The sequence below is a fragment of the Oncorhynchus gorbuscha genome, linkage group LG15 (assembly GCF_021184085.1).
Source record: "Oncorhynchus gorbuscha isolate QuinsamMale2020 ecotype Even-year linkage group LG15, OgorEven_v1.0, whole genome shotgun sequence".
NCBI classification, from domain to species: Eukaryota; Metazoa; Chordata; class Actinopteri; order Salmoniformes; family Salmonidae; genus Oncorhynchus; species Oncorhynchus gorbuscha.
The window spans coordinates 75,992,608-76,019,222 of NC_060187.1; the positions used below are offsets into that span (position 1 = coordinate 75,992,608).

Here is a 26,615-nt window from a genome sequence, read left to right on the forward strand (position 1 = left end):
TGATCTTTAATTGTCAGTTTATTTATTGTTTTTACCCCCCTTTTTCTGCCCAATTTCATAGTATCCAATTATTAGTAGTTACCATCTTGTCTCATCGCTACAACTCCCGTATGGGCTCGGGAGAGACGAAGGTCGAAAGTCACGCGTCCTAGAAACACAACCCAACCCAACCAACCTGGAAGCCAGCCGCACCAATGTGTCGGAGGAAACACTGTGCACCTGTCGACCTTGGTCAGCGCGCACTGCACCCGGCCCGCCACAGGAGTCGCTGGTGCAGCAATAAGACAAGGATATCCCTACCAATTTGCAACAGACACAGAGAGGGCGCAAGACCGAGAGCGCGCAAGACAGAGTTTAGCTGTGAACATTGGAAGAGCAATCTGATCTAATGTGACGACTGCAACATAATGCAGTATTGGGAGGTGCTTAATAATAAAGACCGGAATTAAATCCCAGGAACAAAGTAAAGTCCAGAGTGTGGCAGCAGCACTAGTCTAAGCCCTGCTGCCGGGCCAGTGTTGGGAAATAGTCTAAAATAACCTGACATTGCTTAATTAGTAGCAGCATAACTGCCCGCAGAACAAGATCACTGATGATACTGAATAAGCAGCAGTTGTTGCAATTTGAACCAGAATAAATCAGCATTATAGGCCCTCACAATTTTTTGGTAGATATCTTCTCACGAGCCTTACCATCTCTCCATCATGTGTGAATGATTATGGGTCATGCCTAATGTATTCGCCACATCTTTTTTTGAAATGACAATGAAGACCGTTGTTCATCAATAAAATGCAAAGTCATACACCTAAATTAATCCAGGATTAGTCGAATACTCTAATCTCTCTCCTTCAGCCCAGTATCTGTCTCAGTTGAGGCAGCAAGACCGAATGTAAGATTCAGCTTTGCGTCATTAAATCTAAAGAATATCAGACACGCATAGCAAAGCCAACTACCGATAATTCACTTGCCTAAGGGCCATCTGCATTAATGTATGATGCTAAAGTGAATGACGTACGTGTGCATAACTCAAGGCAGCAGATAGAAACAATCCATTGGTAAACAAAATATTGAATCACAACATCTTTTGTATAGAAGTGTGGGCTGTAGCATTTGACTTAATGGTTTAGAATATAGAATCAAGTGTTTGGCACTCGCTATAGGCATCATGCATGTTTACTTTTAAAAAGAGATTTAAATTCTGCCCACACCTCTACAGAAATTAGATCAAATTTACATAAATTGTTTTACTGCTGTGGCCTAACTCGAATGGTTTCAAATTATAGAGCAAACATGTCGTAACCCACGAATGATGCAGCGCCTACCCTTGGGCCAATTGAGATAATGTGACTAACAAATTTCAGTTAATTACTATAGCTCCCGCCTTGGGCCAATCAGTGTAATTTTGTAAGTGGCGGATCTCTATGGCAAGACTCAATTCATCAAAGTCGTCAAACTCGTCCCAGTGCTGTCTGAGATACTGCGTGTGACCAACGAACAGAGACAGATCCACAGTCCCCTCCCTGATTCCATTGTTGGGGATAAAGGGTGTTGTCACCATAAAAAGGTGAATGGAGGGTATTTTTGTTGACAGAGTTATTATGCTAGTTCACGCACTCAGTTTTACAACAGGTCTGATTTATAAAAGGAAAACCTGTGTAGGTATGGCAGTTTATACATTTTAGACCTACTTTCAGAAATGGCGCACGCAGATATTTAGTGTGAAATATACAGTTATAAATGAGGCCCCTGGTGTAAAAGTTGACTTATGCCACTTTCACTGTGGTCAGAATGGTTGCAATGTAATGTGACTGTTTGGATCCCAGTCAGGTTCTTACCAAATATTTTAGATGGGTGTTAAGGACTGAACAGCTGTAGCTTGCTCAGACTGTTTCCATTTCTATAGACTTGTCTTTAAGGCTAAGCCCTAACTTGGTATCGGCTCAGATTAAATAGGAGCATAGCATCATAACCTATCACACAGAAATACTGTAAAATCTTTTACATAAGCTACCTGTCTATTTATTGTGTTGGCAGAATGTTTTAATTTTTGCTGTACTTGGCAAAGGACTGTGGCGGCTTCTGAAAGAGAAAACGATGGAAAATGTGACCCGTTTCAGGAAGCTAGGCATATGTCACATGTCACTACTTCACAGGAGAAGCATTTCAATATAATACAATATTTATTTATTTTTTAAAATCAAAATGCCTTCTGGAACATATGAACTTACATGTGCTTTAACCAAACTTGTATGCCATCTGTAAATACAAATACAATTGTTGGTTTAGCCACAGAAAAAAAGACCGGAACCTACCCGCTAGCCATGATTGGCTAAGATAATGGATGGGCTGGACATGCTGAGAGGAGTTTGGATTGGTCTGCCACGTAGCATAATTCTGTCGATAACATGAGCTGCTCAGTAGATGATACCGTGGCTTTTTTGAGACATGTTAGCCATGGAGAACTGCAAAAGTGTTGCTACTGCTCAACACAATTGCTGCAAAAATCAGTGGGAAAAAGTTGGACTAATTTCAGTCAATTTGAACCGGAGTGACTTTACACAACAGGCCCAACAAGCTGTAGCTACAAACAAAACGACACAGGACGTCTTAGTTAAACTGGAGTTCCGGTCTGCCGTGAAGCGTTCACCCATGTATACTAAACAAAAATAAAAGCAACAATTTCAAAAAAGACTTTACTGAGTTAGAGTTCATAAGGAAATCAGTCAACTAAAATAAATTCATTAGGTACTTATCTATGCATTTCACATGACTGGGAATACAGACAAACATTTGTTGGTCACAGATACCTTAAAAAAAAGGTAGGGGCGTAGATCAGAAAAGTATTTGGTGTGACCACAATTTGCCTCATGCAGAGCAACATCTCCTTCACATAGAGTTGATCAGGCTGTTCATTGTGACCCGTAGAATGTTATCCCACTCCTCTTCAATGGTTGTGTTCGAAATGGCTGGATATTGGCGGGAACTGGAAGACCCTGTCGTCCACGTTGATCCAGAGCATCCCAAACAAGCTCAACGGGTGACATATCTGGTGAGTATGCAGGCAGTGGAAGAACTGGGACATTTTCAGCTTCTAGGAATTGTGTACAGATCCTTGGAACATGGGGCCGTGCATTATAATGCTGAAACATGAGGTGATTGTGGCGGATGAATGGCAAGACAATGGGGCTCAAAAGCTCACTACGGTATCTCAATGCCTTCAAATTCCCATCAATAAAATGCAATTGTGTTCATTGGCCGTAGCTTATGCATGCTCCTACCATAACCCCACCACCACATGGGGCACTCCGTTCGCAATATTTACATCAGCAAATCGCTCGCCCACACAACACCTTGCACGTGGTATGCGGTTGTGAGGCCAGTTGGACATACTGCCAAATTCTCTAAAATTGTTGGACGTGGCTTATGGTAGAGAAATGAACATTCAATTATTTGGCAACAGCTCTGGTGGACATTCCTGCAGTCAGCATGCCAATTGCATGCTCCCTCAAAACTTGAGATATCTGTGGAGTTGTGTTGTGTGACAAAACTGAACATTTTATAGTGACATTTTATTGTCCCCATCACAAGGTGTGCCTGTGTAATGATCATGATGTTTAATAAGCTTCTTTATATGCCACACCTGTCAGGTGGATGGACTATCTTGGCAAAGGAGAAATGTCACTAAAAAGGGATGCAAACAATTTTGTGCACAACATTTGAGAAATAAGCCTTTTGTGCATATGGAACATTTCTGGGAACTTTTAGAGATCAACACTTTACATGTTGCGTTTATATTTTTGTTTAGTGTATATGGGTAAGAGCTACAATCAGATATTATACGTTAGTATGTCAGAAAGTCATTTTCATTGCAACTTGAAGCTTACTGTTAGGTTGCTGGATCACTAACTAATGTTACATATGATCTGTGTAGTAACTAGTAATATTATTCTTATGTCAAGCAAATTGCATTGCTAGTTACAGCCAAATATGACCAATCATTGAGTGGTTCCAATTACTAATTTGACAACAGCCAGCACTCCCTGGTGACTTTCTTCAGGAAAGATGGCTGACAAAACATTACAGGGGAAGCAAATGTAAGGAGTTAAAGGTTAATGTTCTAAAAAGGATACCTTTAATGTTTCACTATTTTTTATGAAATTCACTCTCCTCTGAGGAGCCTCCACTAACTGTCAGATATTTTGTGTACCCATGCTTAGGTTGAAGATGGGAAGGTTAAGCTTTTAACTGATTTATGACACTTATATTTTCATGAATGTTAAATATGACTATTTCGCGCTCTGCAATTTCACCGGAAGTTGTCGAAATACGCTAGCGTCCCACTGATTCACAATAAGTTGACAATGGAGTCACAATAATGCAAAGGGTCTACTGCTCTGAATCAACCACGGGACCAGCTCAAGCATTGTAACTATGCTGCTTAGGCAGAACGCAAGCAGTCTGAAGCAGATCTTAAGTTTAAGCTAATGCCAGGAAAAAGACAAAAAAACATCTAGCCAGCTAGTTAACGTGTAGGTTGAAGATTACAAGGTTAAGACAATGGGGTTCTAATATCCAATAACGCTTTGCAATTCACGAGACCAGCTTTGCTAATTAGAAACTGCCTTCAGTCATTATATTTCTATAGGCGGTAGGCTACACTCTTCTGGGCAGATCACGCTAGAACCCTGTATGGAAGATATCCTTATTACAGGGATTTACACTAGAGCTAGCCCTCAACAGGCCTACAATCCACGGCCTAAAGTGGACACCTTCGCTGCGCCAAATACAATAACGTTACACCGCAGAGAATGACAATATGTTTCAATTTGATGTGCGACATGAGGGATTCACACATTAGGCAAGTGTTGCACACCAACAGATGGAGAAAACCTACACCAGTCGAGCAATTTATTTAAACAATAATCTTGATTTTAATTTGACTTTACAAACAACAAGAGGGCTTAATTGAAGTCTATTTCTTCAGAGCCTAGACCTATATAAAATAACTTAACTGGCTGAGGTAGGCTATGAGGCTTAATAGCGTAATAGAAGCGGGATTTTTTTTATTAGGCCTACTTACAATTGCAACTGGTCAAATGTATCATCATACATAAAACAATAATTTAAAGAAAAAGGTCTGCATATTCAAACTAAAACAAAGTAACTAATAATTCAAAGCGCACATTTGTAAATCCCAAACTCTAAAAGTAATTGGAAAGGTAGATACAAATTATGTGACATTGTGGTTACAATAAAGAATTTAGCCCAGAATGCAAATGTTTCCAATTAGAAGGACAATACTTTTTATAGCCCGGCTACTGTTGTGAAAATCCCTCAACTTGCAATGTAGTCTATGCTTAAGTACTCTAAAGTGATACATTTCTAACTCAAAACCGCATTTCTCCACCAACATCTTTATGCTTTTGTTAATCTTCTTCTCTTTTTTTTATGCAATTTTGTTGCATTAAAGAGAAGTCTATCTTTAATTCTGTAAATAAAACTAGTATCTTTTATCAATGTTGTATGAGTATTTCTGCTCAAAAATCACTGGATGTTTTGGAATCAAAACATCACTGCACGTAAGGCGCCAATGTAAACTGAGATTTTTGGATATAAATATGCACATTATCGAACATACATGTTTAACATGATGTCCTATGAGTGTCATCTGATGAAGATCAAAGGTTAGTGATTCATTTTATCTATATTTCTGCTTTTTGTGACTCCTATCTTTGCCTGGAAAAATGGCTGTGTTTTTCTGTGAGTTGGTGGTGACCTGACAATCATTTGTGGTGCTTTCGCTGTAAAGCCTTTTTGAAATCAGACACTGTGGCTGGATTAACGAGAATGTTATCTTTAAAATATAGTGTCAAATACTTGTATGCTTGAGGAATTGTAATTATGAGATTTGTTGTTTTGGCGCCGTGCACTTTCACTGGCTGTTGGCGAGGTGTGACGCTACTGTCCCACATATCCCAGAGAGGTTAAAGATGCCCTCTGGAGGTCAAACTAGCAATAACTTGAAGTAACAGGAATCATGTCTGGCAATTAAATGACGTGCCACAGAATGCTGCAACTTTTAAAGGAGGAACCACTGTACTCGTTTAGATACGTGACCCATCCACTTAGAAAGATGTAGCTGGATGGTGGTTATGGCACTTCTTTCACATGACCCAACAATTTAGACAAGTATGTATGGGTAAGCATCATCTAACAATTATTAAATATTTTGTAAATATTTTTATCTGGACACTATTTTTTATATTACATCTATGCAAGTAACCATTTACTTTGCCATTGTTCCTCAACTGCAGTGTATGACATACCATTTTGTAGCTCTGAGTCTACATTCATCCAAAGTAAAAAACAATTTCAAATTTTGCAACATAAGACTGAACCCAGGTGGTCGGTCACAAACTGTTGAGGACTTGGCATAACATTTGAATTCAACAATGTTTTGCATTGACTTACCCCGCAACCTAACATGACCGTGAATTCTTAAATATTGTCGAGGCTAGTAATTATTTTTTATTTTTTTTACAGTTGGCTACAAACAGTAGCAGCATAAATACTTCAAAGTAAAATATCAACTGTCTGCATGTTCACCTTAAATTCAACTAGACTACAGACCGGCTGACTAGAAAAGGTAAGGGATTTATTCTGCAATGGTGGTGAAAATGAAAGAGATTCTAATGTCTATTTATTTTTATTTTTTTAAATACTAGTTTTCGCTCTTCTCACTAAGGCCAAATGGCTGGATCTTGTTTTATGAATAAGTGTCTCATATCCCCATGTGCACAAAATACTTAGGCTACTTGCAATACAATACTTCAACCACTAGAGAATACGTACAGGGTCTATTTTGTACTCAAGCGACATTTATGAGGTTTCTGGCCCACTATTTATCCTGAGAACATGACATTAAGAGGGCAAGAGGACAACTCAGACCACTCAACCATCAATCAATTAAACTAATCAAATTAGTGAAAGCAGCAAAACACTATATTCTCTCTCAAGTCTATAGAGATAGTGGCAGCCTACGCAAGCAACAGCGGTTCAGTCCATATCACCCATCTAAAATATCTGAAAGAACCTAACATGGTTTCAGTCGCACTATAACCATTCTGACCAGTCAACTTTTACACCAGGCAGTTAAGTGTAAACAACCACACTGAACTAAAAGCGACATCTGGTCCCAAGACATTAAAGATGGATGAATACAGGCATTAATAAATCATGTACAACAACTACCACCAGCAGCACAACAGGCTTCTAATGAGCCCTACTGGGGGAATGGTGTGGATGGGTGAGAAAAAGAAGGTAAATAATGTGTATGAGCAGATACAGAGCAGATACAGATACATGTATAGGCATTAAGCATGCTGTAGGTCACAACTACTCTAAAGCCATGAGTATAAATAGTTGTTTTTACCAGTGTCCAGGTTCATGGTTCTGTCCTTGTCAGTCACCTCTCTTCAACAACAGCAACAAGAGAAGGAGGGAAGAGAAGAGTGAAGTAAAAGAGAGAGAGTTTTAGGATTTATCCTCCCGCGCTTCACCTTCTCTCCCTCACTTGGTGACTCTTCCCCTGTCTGTTTTTGTGTCAGGCAGCATGTCATTCTTTATCCACTTCCAACCAGTCTTTTTCTATTCACTCTGTTCTCCTCTCCCCCACTCTGTTTTAAAAGGGCAGGGATTCTTTAGCCACATGCCAGCAGTCCCACTGAGCTGTACTCTGGTGACATGACTCTTTTCCCAGTCAGGGTAAAACAGACATTGTTTGCATGCACACAGTATACACACAGAACCGAGCAGGGGGATTGGGTAATGCATGTTCCCTGATGTCAGATTGAAATACCCTTTTCCAAGTGGTGATATACTGTAGCCTAACCTCTGCCTCTCCCCCCTGGAAGTTAGTAACCTTGGCTATTATTGGCTGTTCAGCAGGCAACTCCGTGACCTTCAGCCAAATTGGTAGATACCATGGTCAAAAGACAACTGCGTGTGAGCATGTGAGAGAGAAAATTCCTTTTGTCAGATTCTAGTAGAGCACTAACAATAAAATCAATAAATCAATCATTCTTGGGGAGGTGCTAGAGCTGGCCGAGACAAAAAGTCATATTGAGATAAATAACTATTTTAGCGATAAATGTTTTAATAGACAGTTAATTTACATTAGCAGCAGGGCTCTAGACATTTTTTCCAGTGCCTAGTCAGTCAACTGAGATGGTAGCCTATGATTAAAAAAGTAAGCTATTTCATCGAACATCCAGGAAATGCATGATTGATATTTTGATGTTCGACCTGTCAAAATAAGCTACAGAATGATCAGATTTCTATTTGGCTCTTCAGGGAATTTGTCGACATCTTCGTGCATATTGCAGTATAAACTATAATATTCATCACCTGAGGAAGTGGGAAACTAAAAAAAACACTTAAGAGATTGCTAACTCTGAATATGATATTGTTGCTATATAGTCGTGTAGGCTAATTGCTTAATCTACCAGTAAAATGTAGGCTAATGTCCTATAAAAACTTTGCAGCACTAGGCCACATTGGTAAGAGGAAAGCAATGTCGCAGTCGATAATTTTCGGTTTATCATCCAAGCTCTAGGTTTTAGATCCTTCATTTTATAGTTATGATGAGGTAAGCCAGTTGTAAAGGAATTTTAAAGGAATATTATTCTAGATCAAAGGGTAGGTCTACATTTCATTCACTGAATTTACAGGAGGTACATTTAAAAGTATGGTAAAGTAGGCTATAGGATAAACTAATTAAAAGAGTAGACTTCGGGCAACGGTCCAACAATTCCTCTTTCTCAGCGATGTGTCATTCTGGTCATGCACACCACGGCCAACATAGCTAGTTCTTAGCTAGCCAGAAACTCCCCCCGTATGCGTCAACATCATTTCACAGGATTTGTTTTTTGGACAGAAGATGTAGAGATCGGTAAGAAATAGCTTCTGTAGCCAAATATCTTAGATTTTTTTGGTCATGATTTAAATGACACGCCCCAAAAGCATTTTAAGGCTAAATTGACCACAAATACAAAGTTGCCAATGTCTACGCAATTGATACGAACAAGTGACATAAAATGAAAACCTAGAGGACTGTATTAAAATATAAACCGTAGACTATAGTGATATTTCAATTATATTGAAATACATTTCATGTTCAATCAATTGAGTTATATTTTGCTACAGGTTACTGTCTAACTTGTCTCAATATATTTCAAATCCTAGATGCACTTAAATGCTAGTAAAAACCAAATGCATGCTTTTCAACGGTTCGCAGCCTGCACCCGCACGCCTGACTAGCATCACCACCCTGGATGGTTCCGACCTAGACATCTATAAGTACCTAGGTGTCTGGCTAGACTATAAAAACTCTCCTTCCAGACTCATATCAAACATCTCCAATCGAAAATCAAATCTAGAGTCGGCTTTCTACTCCGCAACAACGCCTCCTTCACTCACGCCGCCAAACTTACCCTAGTAAAACTGACTATCCTACCGATCCTCGACTTCGGCGATGTCATCTACAAAATAGCTTCCAATACTCTACTCAGCAAACTGGATGCAGTTTATCACAGTGCCATCCGTTTTGTTACTAAAGCACCTTATACCACCCACCACTGCGACCTGTATGCCCTAGTCGGCTGGTCCTCGCTACATATTCGTCGCCAGACCCACTGGCTCCAGGTCATCTACAAGTCCATGCTAGGTAAAGCTCCGCCTTATCTTAGTTCACTGGTCACGATGGCAACACCCACCTGTAGCACGCAATCCAGCAGGTGTATCTCACTGATCATCCCTAAAACCAACACCTCATTTGGCCGCCTTTCCTCCCAGTTCTCTGCTGCCTGTGACTGGAACGAATTGCAAAAATCGCTGAAGTTGGAGACTTATCTCCCTCACCAATTTCAAACATCTGCTATCTGAGCAGCTAACCGATCACTGCAGCTTTATATAGTCCATTGGTAAATAGCCCACCCAATTTACCTACCTCATCCCCATACTGTTTATATTCATTTACTTTTCTGCTCTTTTGCACACCAGTATCACTACCTGCACATGACCATCTGATCATTTATCACTCCAGTGTTAATCTGCTAAATTGTAATTATTCGCCTACCTCCTCATGCTTTTTGCACACAATGTATATACTCTTTTTTTCCCTACGGTGTTATTGACTTGTTTATTGTTTACTCCATGTGTAACTCTGTTGTTGTCTGTTCACACTCCTATGCTTTATCTTGGCCGGGTCGCAGTTGTAAATGAGAACTTGTTCTCAACTAGCCTACCTGGTTAAATAAAGGTGAAATAAATCAAATAAAAACCGCCTGCCGTTGTGCCCTTCCCATTATTATTTTTTAACCTTTATTTAACTAGGCAAGTCAGTTAAGAACAAATTCTTATTTTCAATGACGGCCTAGGAACAGCGGGTTAACTGCCTGTACAGGGGCAGAACGACAGATTTGTACCTTGTCAGCTCGGGAGTTTGAACTTGCAACCTTCCAGTTACTAGTCCAACACTAACCACTAGGCTACCCTGCCGCCCCTTGAGCAAGTCACTTAACCCACCCCCACAACAACTGATCCATGGGTGTCCAGTGTGGCAGCACTCCGCTGCAACCTCTTCAACCTGCATGTCTTTCGGAAAGGTTGGGAGCAGAGGTCAAATTTCAATGTGACCTTGTGAACAATAGACCAATAAAGGTATCTTCATCTACAGCCTACTGCACACTCACAAGCAAACAGACACTTACTACACCACAAACACCTCATACTGTCTGAACATGTGAGTTCAAGTCTTAACAGTAATACTGAACCTTTGAACATGTACTGTTTAGGGATGCTGAGATGTGTGTGTGTGTGTGTGCGTGTAGGCCAGGCAAAGTCTTGAGAAATGTCTAATTCTGCTCCAGGACTGAACCTCATTGTTGAATGCACTGTACGTGCCAGGGCAGCAGCTGGATTGGTTGTAAGCAGTGCTTTCCAAACAGTGGGAACAAATTCTTGTTGGTGGGTGGCAACTCAGCTCATTTCTCCTGGATTGCAGCTAGAGTCTGACTGGCTAGGCCTTAATATTGTTTTAGTTAATTTAGTGACCCACCAGGAAGTCTGAGGGGTTATAGAGGCTGTCAGAATTTTTAGGGAACCACATACATACAAAGTCACTTTTCAACTGAAAAATGCAAGGTGAGGTGGCATCCTAATGATCCCATAGACTGCAGGACAAACATGAGGAATTGTCTGAATACAGAGTAAGGATAGGTTAACTGAACGTTTTAGTACCCTCCCTGATAAGCTGACCTTCAAAGAAAAAGGCACATTCTCAGCCCAGTTACAATGAGAAAAGTAAAGAGGCAGGCAAAGAGAGTGAAATTACTTTCTACATTCTAGATAGGAGAGGCTTAAAAGTTAATCTTGAAAATAAAGTCTCATTCAAATTAATAACCATGTCTGCTCATATTTCCAAACTTGGTAACTCAGTATCCATAGCAGAGATAATTGGCTACTTGACATCCATTTAGTGTCTCCTATGCTCTTTGAATATGTTGCATGTTAATGATATTCAAATAGTCAGGTATTAATTTAAACACTGTGGACTCACATAATTTAACAAAATACAGAGGGTCTACAGAGTGTGGGTGCAGAATTCTAAGAAGACCATTAAAACGCAAAATTCAACCACTAATATGAATACTAAAGGCTATAGTATGTGTAAGTTACCCTAATTGATCATGGCATGATGTCATCTAGGCCTAGAGATGTGATTGGTGGTGCACACCGCACTGCTCTTTAACTTTAGATAGCATAGAAGTTCACTTTCATCCAAAATGTCATGGTACCAATAATAGGCTAAGGCAGAGGAAGTAGGCTCCATTGCTAATTGAAGTGAAGAAGCATTCAAACAGTGTGAAGGCTAGGCTACATCTTCCTCGGGCTGTGTAAGGGGGTGGGGGGAAATTTCCTGTCATGGTGGGTCGGAAGGTGCGACCCTTGCTCCAGACTATTTCAGTTGTGGCCAAACTTCACAACAGGACATTAGTAACAATGAGCCCCTCTCCACCCCTCACAACCAAGCATACCTGGTGGCCTCACCGGTTTCCCCTCAGCCCTTTACTACACTGTCTGACTGAGATGACAGACAAGAAAAGAAAGTCTAGCACTACAGGTGGCTAGTCAACTGACAATTGAGTCAACATCTCATACAACAGGTCATTGCTAAGGTCAGACCTAATCTGCAGCTCATGTTGACAACTAGGCTACATTCACCATTACCTGCATATTTTGATGGATAGGCTAAACGTGTGGTTAATGTTGTGGGAATCCAATCCACATGTATTTTTGCAATTCAAATGTCTATGGGAAGCAGGAAATCCTACACCTGCAGAATGCATCTGGCTCTTCGCTCATGATCTGGAATCACTCAAAAAGGGGCTTACAGATAGAGATAATAACAGGTCTCTTTGCACCACAATAACAGTCTAGTGCCAGTTTTCATCCAAGAGGCACATTTGCTGAAGATAATAACATGTTTGTTCACCTCATTATTAAATACCTACAGATAAATGGTTTGTTTGTGAGAGACTATTGTGAAAGGCTCTTGGACATATTTAATCCAGTTGTTTTTAAATAGAGTGCTAGTTTAAAATACATACTAGTAAAGAAGCCAGCTACAGTGGGAGAACTGTCTGACTGAATGATGCTGGATGCTGCAGTTGCATTGTGCAGTTTCTCAACGTCCCTCACCTCTCCACACACAACCAACGTTAATCCCTGACCCCACATACCCCGCTGTGTTATCGGAGTTGACAACCTGATCAGGTGGACAGTTGCAATCGTCAGCCTACATGAGCTGGGCGTAAGCAACAGGGGCTAAAGAAAGATGCCGATATAACAGGTAACTAGCGGTTTCGATTAGATACAATGGTCATTCTAACTAACGTTACCGTCAAATACTCGGGCGAAATTGTTACAATTTCCAAGTCATTGCATTGGTACATTGTAGCGAGATAGCGCGTTATAGTACCTACATTATGAAAAGAACGAGTTGTGAAAGTTTCCCCCTTGCTAACGTTAGCTATTAAGTTGAACTTCGAAACAACTATTTTAATGCAAACCTCATATCACAATACAAGTTGCCAGAAAAAGTAATGATAAAGTTACATGTTAGACTGTTGTCACTTCCCGCGGCTTAAACCTTTATGTAATTTAGCTAACGTTGGCATCCTAGTTAGCTAGCTAGAAGAGAGACAAGAGTTGGGGTTTGCAACCCAAATTAACAATTTAACCGCCATTATCAAAAACCAATAAAGCGAAAGGTCTAACTGCTGTAAATAACGTACCTATTGGCCCCTCTTTATGTTTTGACGAACGTCTTCCATTCAAACCTTTTCCGAGGCTGCTGTTGTTGCCTCCCTTCTTTCCCGACGCCATCTTCGCCCACTATTTTCGCAGCGCCTCCTCAAATATTCCAGTCATACCTGTAAAAAGACCCACACCCACAACCAAAACTGCAGCCAGTCAGCGCTGGTAATGCATTCCTTGAGCCTATTGACGTGCTCCAGTTCGACAAATGCCACCCCTCTTTGCTGCGTTGCAATGTCCTATGCTTTCCCAGATAATCATCTGTGGTAAACATAGTACAGTACTGTCTGTCAGTAGGCTTCCCATCACAGGGAGGTAAACCTTAATGTATTGTAGGCTAGTGACGGCTTAACAGCTACATCGCCAGTGGAGGCTAACGGTTGGAATGGCGCAAATGGAATGGCATCAAACCATGTGTTTAATATATATGAAACCATTCCAGATATTCCGCTCCAGCCATTCCCACAAGCTCATCCTCCCCAAATAAGGTGCCACCAACCTCCTGTGCTAGAGACCTATCAAGAACCTCTTGGTGTAATGGTAAGGTGTTTGACTGACAAGGATCAAATCACAGTTGTGCTACCCCTCAATTTTGCTACAGTGGTGTCAGAAATAGGATAACGATTCCGAGACTCCATCAAGCGAGTCACATCGGTATGGGTGTGAGGGACATATGACAAATACATACATTTCATTAAGCTAAAATGCTAACTATGTAAACATGAAAACATAAGGCAATCAGTTTTATAATTGTATTTACAAAGCACAATCCAGGCCTTGAATTATGGAGATTGGAGAGAGAAAAAAAAACATTTGGCCAATGCATACACAAAGCATAGAAAATGCAAACATGCAGATTTTTTCTTTTCTTATGAATATAAAGTGGTTAGGTATCGGCATTGGTAACGAAAGGCAAAATTGAAAGCAAAATGCCCTTTGACATTGTAGGTTACTGTCTTTTTGGTCCACTAAGAAATTAGATTCAAATATAAGCAAAGGCTGCAAGGAAAACGCAGGTCAACTCTATAAATTCAAACATAAGGAGGGGGGGGGGGGGGGCAGTTAAGAAAATTCCTATCAAAACCCTCACCACAATTCTGTTCTATACAATGACTCTTCTCTTCTCCCACCCTCTGTCTTCATCCCCCTCCTTCCTTCCCCCTCTCATTCAAGGCTTCTCCAGTTGGATTTCCTCCTCCTCCTCCATAATCATGTTTCCCACGTCTTGGTAGGGGCCCTGCACCAGAGAGCGCTGGATCTGATCATATGTGGAGCAGCATTCCTCCAGATTTAGACCCTGGATATGGATTGAGGTAAGGGAGGTTATGATAGGTTGACTTCCTCTTCCCTTCTTCTAGAACTTGTTTGATTGACTGAAGAATGGTGAAAACAGTGACTATGACAGAAAGACAGAGGATCTCATTCAAGTCCCACCTCATAGATATTCTCCTCTTCCTCTTTGACCCTTTTCTTCTTCAGTTGATTGAGTTTCTTCGTCTTAAAAAGTAGAGGAAGTTGATGACATATTACATAATTCTCTTGACCAATGGTGTGAAAAAGCCCATTGTAGTCATACAGTAAGATTACCATACATACTAGTCCTTCTGGTTACAGCAGTTTTCAAATGACAAAATTCAATATTGGAATGAGAGCAAATTAGGAATATTAGATCTAGATCTGGCTCACTGACCTTACAGAGCATCATGGTACCATGCAGAAGCACTGCCACCATCAGTAACATTCCCTCAGCAGTCAGGATGCTGTTCTTGGTGCTTTCACTGATGTCCAGAACCTTCACCATCGGCCCTGAGCAAGGAGAGAGGGGTCGTATAAAGGTCATCAGAGTAGAACTCACCTGCTGCTCTTTCATGGAAGAGATGCAGGCTAGATGAGGATGAAAGAGAGGTAGTGGGGGGATGGACAGAGTACCATGCATCAGATTGCAGCAAGACAGAGGAAAATAGTTTGAGATAAATTAGACAAACAGCCAGTGTATGTTTAGCAGTGCAATTATTATTTTTTAAACAATGCTCCTTATGACACACAATTTCCCAGGAAAAACTAGAACCATAGCATTTCTTTAACATTTCAACATTGGTCATTTAAATTAAATCAGAGGGATTACTACACAATGTAGCCATTCACTGGTGGCTTAAGTCTAGGTGCTTTAGGTGGATTGCATTCTACTGGACTGGGCAGTGGTTAACTGGATTTGTGGAACACAAAGCATTCAGCATTGCTTAGCTGGTTTGACCCCCCCCCCCCCCCCCCCCCCCCCCCAGACACCCACATGTACAGACACACACATAATATAAATACTGTACAACAAAGCACTGTGAGTGCAGACCATGCTAAAGATTTTGAGGGTTACACACACACAAGACCTGAAGGAAGGTGACATGGGTGCTTACTGTGAGGGCTTCACACACACCCACACTCACTGTAGACATGCAGGAAGGTGCCGTGGGTGTATACAGAGGGCCGCAGGGTGCTGTGGTTGAGGAAACACTGGTACAACCCTGTGTCGTTCAGACGGACCTCCCTCAGGATGAGTGTGTGACACATGACCCCTGCTGCCGTCAGGTTCCCCCCCATCCACCGTCACACGGTTGTCTCTCCAGTCCACTCCCCGAAGGATGCCGTTGACCATGTGGGGGCTGGTGACCCAGGTGGTGTCCACGGTTCCCCCTGTGACTGAGTAGCAGCAGCGCAGGGAGGCGGTGTGAGAGAGCTGCACCTTCAGAGAGGGCCTGTCTGGCTCCTGAGTAACCTGGATACGGCTGAGGTCACCTGCTAGAAGGCAGAGCAGCAGGAGTAGGATGAGGTTGATCCATAACACACTGATCAAAGGTCAGTTATTGACAGCATATCTGTCCAACTATTGGCCCAAGACAATGATAAAAAGAAACAGTAGCCTACAAAGTAGAAGAACTCCACACAATCCAGAGTGCTGTAATACTGTCTCTTAACATCAGGTTATTTAGAGTTATAAGTGTAGGGTATGATTTCTAGTGTGTGATGATTGGACTACAGGAAGAGGAGGACCGAGCACCACTCCATTCTCATCGATGGGGCTGCAGTAGAGCAAGTTGAGAGCTTCAAGTTCCTTGGTGTCCACATCACCAACATGGTCCAAGCACACCAAGATAGTCGTGATGAGGGCACGACAAAACCCTATTCAAGTTTTCATAACAATCGGAAATCTGTATTTTGGGGTGCCCACCTTTACTTAATCTTTATTTAACTTGGCAAGTCAGTTAAGAGCACATTCTTATTTTAAATGACGGCGTAGTAACAGTGGGTTATCTGCCTCATTCAAGGGCAGAACGAGATTTTCATCTCGTCAGCTCGGGGGATCCAATCTTTACAGTTTTACAACCTTACAGTTAACTAGTCCAACGCAATAACGACCTGCTTCTCTCTAGTTGCACTCCACAAGGAGACTGCCTGTTACGCAAATGCAGTAAGCCAAGGTAAGTTGCTAGCTAGCATTACATTTATCTTATAATAAACAATCAATCATAATCACTAGTTAACTACACATGGTTAATGATATTACTAGATATTATCTAGCGTGTCCTGCGTTGCATATAATCTGACTGAGCATACAAGTATCTAAGTATCTGACTGAGAGGTGGTAGGCAGAAGCAGGCATTCATTCAAACAGCACTCTCGTGCGTTTTGCCAGCAGCTCTTCGTTGTGCGTCAAGCATTGTGCTGTTTATGACTTCAAGCCTATCAACTCCAGAGATGAGTCTGGTGTAACCAAAGTGAAATGGCTGGCTCGTTAGCGCGCGCTACTCGCTCTGAGCCTTGGGGTGGTTGTTTCCCTTGCTCTGCATGGGTAAAGCTGCTTCAATGTGGTGGCTGTTGTTCTTGTGTTGCTGGTTCGAGCCCAGGGAGGAGCGAGGAGAGGGACGGAAGCACACTGGCAATACTAAAGTGACTATAAGAACATCCAATAGTCAACAGTTAATCAAATACAAATGGTATAGAGGGAAATAGTCCTATAATTCCTATAATAACTACAACCTAAAACTTCTTACCTGGGAATATTGAAGACTATATGGAACCACCAGCTTCCATATGTTCTCATGTTCTGAGCAAGAAACTGAAATGTTAGCTTTCTTACATAGCACATATTGCACTTTTACTTTCTTCTCCAACACTTTGTTTTTGCATTATTTAAACCAAATGGAACATTTTTCATTATTTACTTGAGGCCAAATTGATTTTGATGTATTATATTAAGTTAAAATAAGTGTTCATTCAGTATTGTTGTAATTGTCATTATTACAAATACATAAAAATGAAATGTAAAAATTAAAAAAAATGTTTTTGGTCCTCCAATAATCGGTATCGGTATTGAAAAACCATAAATCGGTCAACCTCTACTACAGTGTAGTGCTTACGACCCAGTATATCACCGGGGCCAAGCTTCCTGCCATCCAGGACCTCTATACCAAGCAGTGTCAGAGGAAGGCCCTAGAAATTGTCAAAAGAGTCTAGCCACCCTAGTCTCAGACTGTTCTCTCTGCTACCGCACGGCAAGCGGTATCAGAGTGCCAAATCTAGGTCCAAGAGGCTTCTAAACAGCTTCTATCCATAAGTCATAAGACTACTGAACATCTAATCAATTGGCTACCCAGACTTGAATAACTCTACCTACATGTACATATTACCTCGAATATCCATTACCCCCTGTATATACCCTCACTATTATTTTACTGCTGCACTTTAATTATGTTACTTTTATTTCTTATTTTTCTTTTAGTATTTTTCTTAACTGCATTGTTGGTTAAGGGCTTGTAAGCAAGCATTTCACGGTTGTATTCGGCGCATGTGACAAACACAAATTTGATTGCACAACCATCTGCTCTGGTAGGAGATACGGTTCATTAGAGCAGAACAGATACATTACTCACAGCCAAATAATCTAATGTTCCAAGGGATACAATGGGAGAAAATTGTTTTAATGTTGCAATGCATGGTTTAAAGGGTTGAAATCTGTTCAAAGCATGTTGAACCTATTCATATTAATTCCCTCAAACGCCATAGTTTTACACTTCGGTCTCATCTTCATCCTCCACCTGTAATGTAACTTCTCAAATAAAGGTGAATATGCACTGAAAGACTAACTACCCTGCATTGTTTATCAGCATATCCTAGCAGCCCCTTACTCACCAGCCCAGAAGCAGAGGAACAAGAATGTCACGGCCACCATCCTCTTCACTGTTTTATATTGGTTGCCAGTCGTTGCAGATTATAAAAATCCTTTATGTTATTTTGAGTGTTGAGCCTTTAAACACAGCTATACACTTCTACCCAGTTGTCTTGTGAATAAACCTTCCTTCCTCTTTTGTTGGTCTCTCTGTGTCAGGATATATGCTTGAGTGACTGCAGTGTTCTAGAACTCAAAACAGTAAAAGACCCCAAAAATGTTGGTTTTTCTTCCCCATTTATTAAAAAACAGAAAATTACAACAAAAAAACGTACCTCATTTCTTCTGAAGTATACAATTAAAAGCTCTTACACAATGAAATCAAAGCCAAAATACACAGTATAGATCTTGCATATTCATTTGTTTATAGATGTGGCGGATGCACGTGCGACAGACCAGACCCTGTTCTATACAAAGCGCTGGCTAGCTGGTGCAAACATGGCGCTGGTCAAACCTTGTGGTCGCTGAGGTGAACACACACAATACACTTTGTAACATACATAACCCTGAGATAGCATAGTTACAGGGGACACTGCAGGACTTACACAGCCACCCTACAGTCAATCCGCCACAAACCACCTATCTGAAACCTTGGATTACCTAGAAGTAAGGCCAGGGGAGTTTCCGGACCATGTGACCTGACTAGGAAAACCTCCTGGCCAGACCTAGAATGCATGTTGCTTTAGAGATTGCAAGAAAGGCATTTCACTGTACTTGTGACATTAAAACTTGAAACTGGAAACTTGATGTTGGTCACCCAACTCTTTCTACGTTAATTGCATGGTTCTACCTTAACAGCCAAACATCTCCCCAACCAACAGTGTTTGTTTACTAGAGAGCCATTTGGGAAAAAACAAGCTTGATCATCAGAACATGGCACCCTTCTCTATAAATACATTTTATACATATAAAACTAGACCACTATCTATTTGTAAATAGGATACATGAGGGGAAGCAAAGGGAAGAAAGAGAGAGAGGATTGTATGCACACGTTTGCCAAGTAGTCTTGAGACTACAGTGGCGGTGGAGTATTAACCTAAGCTGGTATAACAGGATTTAACCTGCTCATTACTGTGCTTCAATGGTGAAAAAGCCCAAGTTAGAGATAATCTCTTTAACCTCATCTTGTTGCCATCTAGTATTGTATAATACGAGTTGTCTCACATATGGCAAACAAAAGCTATCCAAGTCTCTTCCTCTTTCTCCCATAGTTGCCAATTGCATAGTACAAAATTACAAAAGTTCCTCTCAACAAAACATCACCAACAAAAACAAAACCTCCCGACCCGTTTAAGCAAATTAAAATCAAATACACCGCAACATACAGTGAAATTGTGAGATAAGAAAAGGTGATGAGTAGTAAGGACTACATTTCTACGACTTCTAGAAGGAAGACAGGATGAAGAAGAGATGGAGACTATTATTGTGGACTTGGTGATGAAGAGGGGAACACGAGAAAATAAAGGGGTGGGGGTGAAAGAAAAAAAGGCAGTGAGGTTTCAATACAACTTGTAACTACGCCCTCTGCTTCTTAGAGTAACTATCAATAACATTTGCATAATTACATATTTGGGGGAGGGTGTAAGGGAACAGTTGCTATGGCCACAACGAGAATGCATAATTCAAAAGTGATCGTGAAAGATAACCGTCATTCCAACACTGGTGACAGTGACGACTAGTCGCGCCTGCAATTCCTGCATCCGAACTCCCCAGACCGGCTTCTCTTCATTCCAGAAGTGGTCTATAGAAACAGTAGCTTAAATCAGTAATGATGGGTCTCATCTCAGTATCCTTCTGCATCTTGCTGTACTGTACCGCCACCCCATGATGTCCCTAAACGTGGTCCAGTCAATATCAAAGTGACGCTAGGTGAGTCATGTCTACAACACAGTGCAGCCCTGCTCACACATGGTAGCAATGAAGAGAGGATTTGAACGGCAGTGTGATTGTGAAGTGTTAAATCTTGTTCATTAGTCTGGGGCAGCAGCATGGATGGATGTATCACAATACAGTCTTCATACAAGCTTAGATATCATTATCTCCCTCAACACAGGCCCTCTATGTTTCTACCCACTGTGTTGTTTTCTCTACATGTGAGGCTGGAGTTTGGATGCAGGAGAAGCAGAGAGCCACGGCTGCTTACTGTAGGCATCACTCTCCAATCAGCATGACGTGACTTTCTCCTATAGTAATAATAAGCAGTGGGACAATATAAACAGCTCATATGAGGATCTACAGGTACATGGGTGTCTCTTTGGTCCCGTTTCCCAGTCCACAGTTCAATGCCACTACTCTAAATCATCAAAATAATAACAATAATTACAATCAACTCCTGAAGAAAAATACACACAAAAATGGTATTGCTACCATAAAATGTATCATACAGCATATAATACTGTCTCCCTCTGACACCCTCCTTTCTTTACGGAGAAGCTACTAGCCCTATAGTCAGGAAGTCGACTCCAGTCACATCACACGCGTGATGACCGTGCTCCTGTGTGACCATTGTTACTGCACTGGGCTCCCACACAATGTGAGTATCAGAGTGTGTATGGGTCTGACTGACTGTGTCTATAACCGATTCTTCATTTTATTAGAGATTTTTTTTACTCCCTTTTTCTCCCCAATTTTGTGGTATCCAATTGGTAGTTACAGTCTTGTGTCATTGTTGCAACATCCATACAGATTTGGGAGAGGCCGAAGGTCGAGAGCCGTGCGTCCTCCGAAACACAACCCAACCAAGCCGCACTGCTTCTTGACACAATTTCCACTTAATCCGGAAGCCAGCCGGCCCGCCACAGGAGTCGCTGGTGCGCAATGGGACAAGAGCATCCCTGCCGGCCAAACCCTCCCATAACCCGGACGACGCTGGGCCAAGTGTGCGCCACCCCATGGGTCTCCCGGTCACGGCCGGCTGTGACAAAGCCTGGACTCGAACCCAGAATCTCTAGTAGCACAGCTAGCACAGTAGCACAGCTAGCACACTCGTGAGGCCCCTATAACCGATTCCACAGCACATTGAACACTGAACTTCAAGTCTTCTCTCTACATCTACCTCAATCACCATCTAATACGCTGCTAATCAAGTTGGTCTTCCAGGGAAAAACCCTTCTGCCTCCTCTCCTCCCTTACTCCTCTCTTCCTCACAGTATCCCTCCATCTCTAATGTCCATCCCATCTCTGTGTATCTGTCCATCCCTCTATCGCCCGGCCCAGCACAGTAGCAGGGTCCACAAAGGAGAGGCGGCTGAAGTCAAAAGCGGTACACACACCATCTATAACCCTAACAACATGATCAATTCCAATACTACTGGGTGAATGTTTGGGCCATAATTACAGTTCTAATAGGACTCTATTACAGTAACTCCAGAAGGCCATTTTGCTTCTACAACACTGTAACACACAAACACACACACACAGATCTTCTCAACAATTGGGGTCAAATGTAAAAATGTATGCATGCATGACTAAGTCGCTTTGGATAAAAGCGTCTGCTAAATGGCATATATTATAATAATAATAATAATAGTAATACATATTAGCAAATTCAATGTTGGGAATTCAGTGTGGTTGGTCACTTGAATTGGATTATACTAACTTAAAAGTGCATCTCTGCTGTACTTTGGCATGTACTGGATATAGGGGACTACTAAATGTTCAGTAAAATGTCCCAAAAATCCCAGGTTTTTCAGAAATCTCCGGTTGAAGACTCCCAGAATTCCTCCTTATTCCCTCCTGAATCCAGGAATCTTCCAACCAGGATTTGGGGAAAACCTGTGAATTTTGGTTACCAGAATTTCACAACCCTGAGCATGTTCCTGTCTGGTTCTACAGCTCTACATCGCCCTCTATAGGGCTGACACTAGTATCTCTCTCTACATGCATACATGGGGGTTTATTATACAGTCCAAACCCCTACAGTTGGCAATGATAGATATATTTATTGAACATGCACTGGGGGAAGTATCTGTTGTGTGTGTGTGTTGCAGAAGCTCACAATCAATAAGCCCAGGCAGCATCTCTCTCACAGCAAACTACTGCTCCAATCTTTGGCACCTATTTCCAAAACTCCCATCTCTCACACGCTCACGCACTTACACATACTAGCATGTTCACAAACACGCACAAACACCTCCCACATTGCATTTACTCAACTACTTTGCGTAAAGCCGTGCTCCTCTGCCTTGCAAGGGCCTCACAGTTGCCTGCGACCCCCTGGAAATCTTTAACAAGGGCTCAGGCATGGCAGTGGAGCACAGAGTGTTTAGTAAATAGGAAATTCCAGGACGCATTCATCAATCCTCCAAAAGCAACTCGAGCACTCCAATCCAGCACTTACAGTGATCTGAGGAAGACCAAGAGATGACAAGGTTAAAGAAAAGAGTTGGTGAGATTAGAGAAGACAACATATCCTTGACACAATTCTAGTATTAATACCCATGGCATTGCCGAGCCTGAGGTAGAAGTTGGTAACCACAGACCTAAAATCAGATTACTCTAACCTCAACCCTTATCTTAACTAGAGGGATAATAAAAGATCTGACCCTATATCAGTGGTAAAGGAAAACTCCCACAAGACATCAGTATAAAGGGTTCAATATGAAGGTTTACCTGGTGTCCTGAAGGTGGCGCTGTGTGTCTCACTAGAAGTTGCCCCCCTCCAGGGAGAACCTAGACAGGGCCTGCTGCAGTCGGTGGTGCTCCTCCTCAACACTCTGATGGAGCAAGATCAACAGTTAAATGCTGAATCACACACACACACACACACACACACACACACACACACACACACACACACACACACACACACACACACACACACACACACACACACACACACACACACACACACACACACACACACACACACACACTTCACCCCTCTGTTTCCACCATCCCTTCCTTTCATAATCTTCTTTCCCTTTTGTGGGTGCTTTTGTGACATCACACAGCTAGCTGCAGACAAAGGCCATTGTCCCAGAACTCCAATTTCACATAGCCATTTCAGTGACAATAGCAGCAGAGCAACACAAGCCCTGGTGAAGTGATTTTCTCTATCTTTCTCTTCTATGTTGCTGTTTGTCCTCATCTGTCCTCCTTGGCTCCCTCCTTTTATGCTTCAGTCATCCTTTGCAACCCCATTACTCAACCTTCTTTCTACCTTCCGTCCTTCCTTCCCTCGTTCTCTCACCTGCAGTCTCTTCAGCTGTACCTCCAGACTCTGCAGTTTCCGGCGCACCTCCTCCATCCTCTCCTGGGACAGAACCAGAGGAGCGCTGATCCCTCCCTCCTCGTCTATCTTCATCCCTCCACCCTCTCCTCCTCCCCCCTCCCCCTCCTCCCCTTGCAGTCCTTGGTCCTGGCTCTCTGGCCCCTCCCTTCCATTCTGCTCATCAGGCTGCGAGTCATCTGATAGACTGATGCTGCCAACCAATAGTCTCTTGAGGAACATGACTGTGGGAGGAGATAGGAAGAGTTGATGTATGACATGACAGTAAGAGGAACATCAGTGAAAATGGTAACCGCTTGGACCAATCAAATAAACCCACTCACCTTCGTTTAACGCGCTATTGGCCACATTCACCTGGTCACTGTTGCTGTGGCCAATCAAGTCGAAGCCTTTGTCCGAGAGGTAATCAATCAGAGAATGACGAGAGTCCACAGACTTCGTCTCATCAGTCAGGCTGTCCTTATCTCGTTCTATAGACACAGGAACAGTCTTGGTAGTAAGGCAGTAACAGTAGACACACAGGAACAGTCTTGTCAGTAACAGTAGACACACAGGAACAGTCTTGTCAGTAACAGTAAAGACACAGAAACAGTCTTGTCAGTAACAGTAAAGACACAGAAACAGTCTTGGCAGTAACAGTAAAGACACAGGAACCGTCTTGGCAGTAACAGTAAAGACCCAGGAACAGTCTTGTCAGTAACAGTAAAGACACAGAAACAGTCTTGGCAGTAACAGTAAGGACACAGGAATAGTCTTGGCAGTAACAGTAAAGACACAGGAACAGTCTTGGCAGTAACAGTAAAGACACAGGAACAGTCTTGGCAGTAACAGTAAACACACAGAAACAGTCTTGGCAGTAACAGTAAACACACAGAAACAGTCTCGGTAGTAAGGCAGTAACAGTAAAAACACAGGAACAGTCTTGGTAGTAAGGCAGTAACAGTAAAAACACAGGAACAGTCTTGGTAGTAAGGCAGTAACAGTAAAAACACAGGAACAGTCTTGGCAGAAACAGTAAACACACAGAAACAGTCTCGGTAGTAAGGCAGTAACAGTAAAAACACAGGAACAGTCTTGGTAGTAACAGTAAAAACACAGGAACAGTCTTGGTAGTAACAGTAAAAACACAGGAACAGTCTTGTCAGTAACAGTAAAAACACAGGAACAGTCTTGGTAGTAACAGTAAAAACACAGGAACAGTCTTGACAGTAACATTAAAAACACAGGAACAGTCTCGGTAGTAAGGCAGTAACAGTAAAAACACAGGAACAGTCTTGGTAGTAAGGCAGTAACAGTAAAGACACAGGAACAGTCTTGTCAGTAACAGTAAAGACACATGAACAGTCTTGTCAGTAACAGTAAAGACACAGGAACAGTCTTGACAGTAACATTAAAAACACAGGAGCAGTCTTGGTAGTAAGGCAGTAACAGTAAAAACACAGGAACAGTCTTGGTAGTAAGGCAGTGACAGTAAAAACACAGGAACAGTCTTGGTAGTAAGGCAGTAACAGTAAAAACACAGGAACAGTCTTGGTAGTAAGGCAGTAACAGTAAAAACACAGGAACAGTCTTGGTAGTAAGGCAGTAACAGTAAAAACACAGGAACAGTCTTGGTAGTAAGGCAGTAACAGTAAAAACACAGGAACAGTCTTGGTAGTAAGGCAGTAACAGTAAAAACACAGGAACAGTCTTGGTAGTAAGGCAGTGACAGTAAAAACACAGGAACAGTCTTGGTAGTAAGGCAGTAACAGTAAAAACACAGGAACAGTCTTGGTAGTAACAGTAAAGACACAGGAACAGTCTTGGTAGTAACGCAGTAACAGTAAAAACACAGGAACAGTCTTGGTAGTAACACAGTAACAGTAAAAACACAGGAACAGTCTTGGTAGTAACACAGTAACAGTAATAACACAGTAACAGTCTTGGTAGTAACACAGTAACAGTCTTGTTAGTAACACAGTAACAGTCTTGTTAGTAACACAGTAACAGTCTTGTTAGTAACACAGTAACAGTCTTGTTAGTAACACAGTAACAGTAAAAATACAGGAACAGTAAAAACACAGGAACAGTCTTGGTAGTAACATAGTAACAGTAATAACACAGTAACCGTCTTGTTAGTAACACAGTAACAGTCTTGGTAGTAACATAGTAACAGTAATAACACAGTAACCGTCTTGTTAGTAACACAGTAAAGTCTTGGTAGTAACATAGTAACAGTAATAACACAGTAACAGTCTTGTTAGTAACACAGTAACAGTCTTGGTAGTAACACAGTAACAGTAATAACACAGTAACAGTCTTGGTAGTAACACAGTAACAGTAATAACACAGTAACAGTCTTGGTAGTAACACAGTAACAGTCTTGTTAGTAACACAGTAACAGTAAAAACACAGTAACAGTCTTGGTAGTAACACAGTAACAGTAATAACACAGTAACAATCTTGGTAGTAACACAGTAACAGTAATAACACAGTAACAGTCTTGGTAGTAACACAGTAACAGTCTTGGTAGTAACACAGTAACAGTAGTAACACAGTAACAGTAAAAACACAGTAACAGTCTTGGTAGTAACACAGTAACAGTAAAAACACAGTAACAGTCTTGGTAGTAACACAGTAACAGTAAAAACACAGTAACAGTCTTGGTAGTAACACAGTAACAGTAATAACACAGTAACAGTCTTGTTAGTAACACAGTAACAGTCTTGGTAGTAACACAGTAACAGTAATAACACAGTAACAGTCTTGTTAGTAACGCAGTAACAGTCTTGGTAGTAACACAGTAAC

The 26,615-nt window shown here is 41.6% G+C and overlaps 3 protein-coding genes across 6 annotated transcripts in view; all 3 read right to left on the bottom strand.

Annotated features, from left to right (window-relative positions):
* Positions 1-13,885, bottom strand: part of LOC123998047 (hormone-sensitive lipase-like) — a 46,478-nt gene extending 32,593 nt beyond the window's left edge. Inside the window, 1 exon segment of the mRNA XM_046302880.1 lies at positions 13,356-13,885. Coding sequence (XP_046158836.1) covers positions 13,356-13,446 — 91 coding nt within the window. The 5' untranslated portion in view covers positions 13,447-13,885.
* Positions 13,886-14,115: 230 nt separating this feature from the next.
* On the bottom strand, positions 14,116-18,722 carry LOC123998055 (B-cell antigen receptor complex-associated protein alpha chain-like). Its single transcript, XM_046302890.1, is given in 6 exon segments — positions 14,116-14,674; positions 14,812-14,874; positions 15,068-15,183; positions 15,819-15,948; positions 15,950-16,170; positions 18,562-18,722. Coding segments are annotated over 6 exon segments (699 nt in total). The 5' UTR covers positions 18,602-18,722; the 3' UTR covers positions 14,116-14,545.
* A 2,700-nt stretch (positions 18,723-21,422) lies between these two features.
* LOC123998057 (rho guanine nucleotide exchange factor 1-like) overlaps positions 21,423-26,615 on the bottom strand; it is a 56,371-nt gene continuing 51,178 nt past the window's right edge. For all 4 annotated transcript variants that reach the window (XM_046302895.1, XM_046302894.1, XM_046302893.1 and 1 more), the window contains 4 exons: positions 24,152-24,298; positions 23,790-24,052; positions 23,210-23,313; positions 21,423-22,943 (listed from right to left, as the gene is read on the bottom strand). In XM_046302895.1, coding sequence (XP_046158851.1) covers positions 23,242-23,313; positions 23,790-24,052; positions 24,152-24,298 — 482 coding nt within the window. In that variant the 3' untranslated portion in view covers positions 21,423-22,943; positions 23,210-23,241. The remainder of the gene's footprint in view (positions 22,944-23,209; positions 23,314-23,789; positions 24,053-24,151; positions 24,299-26,615) is intronic.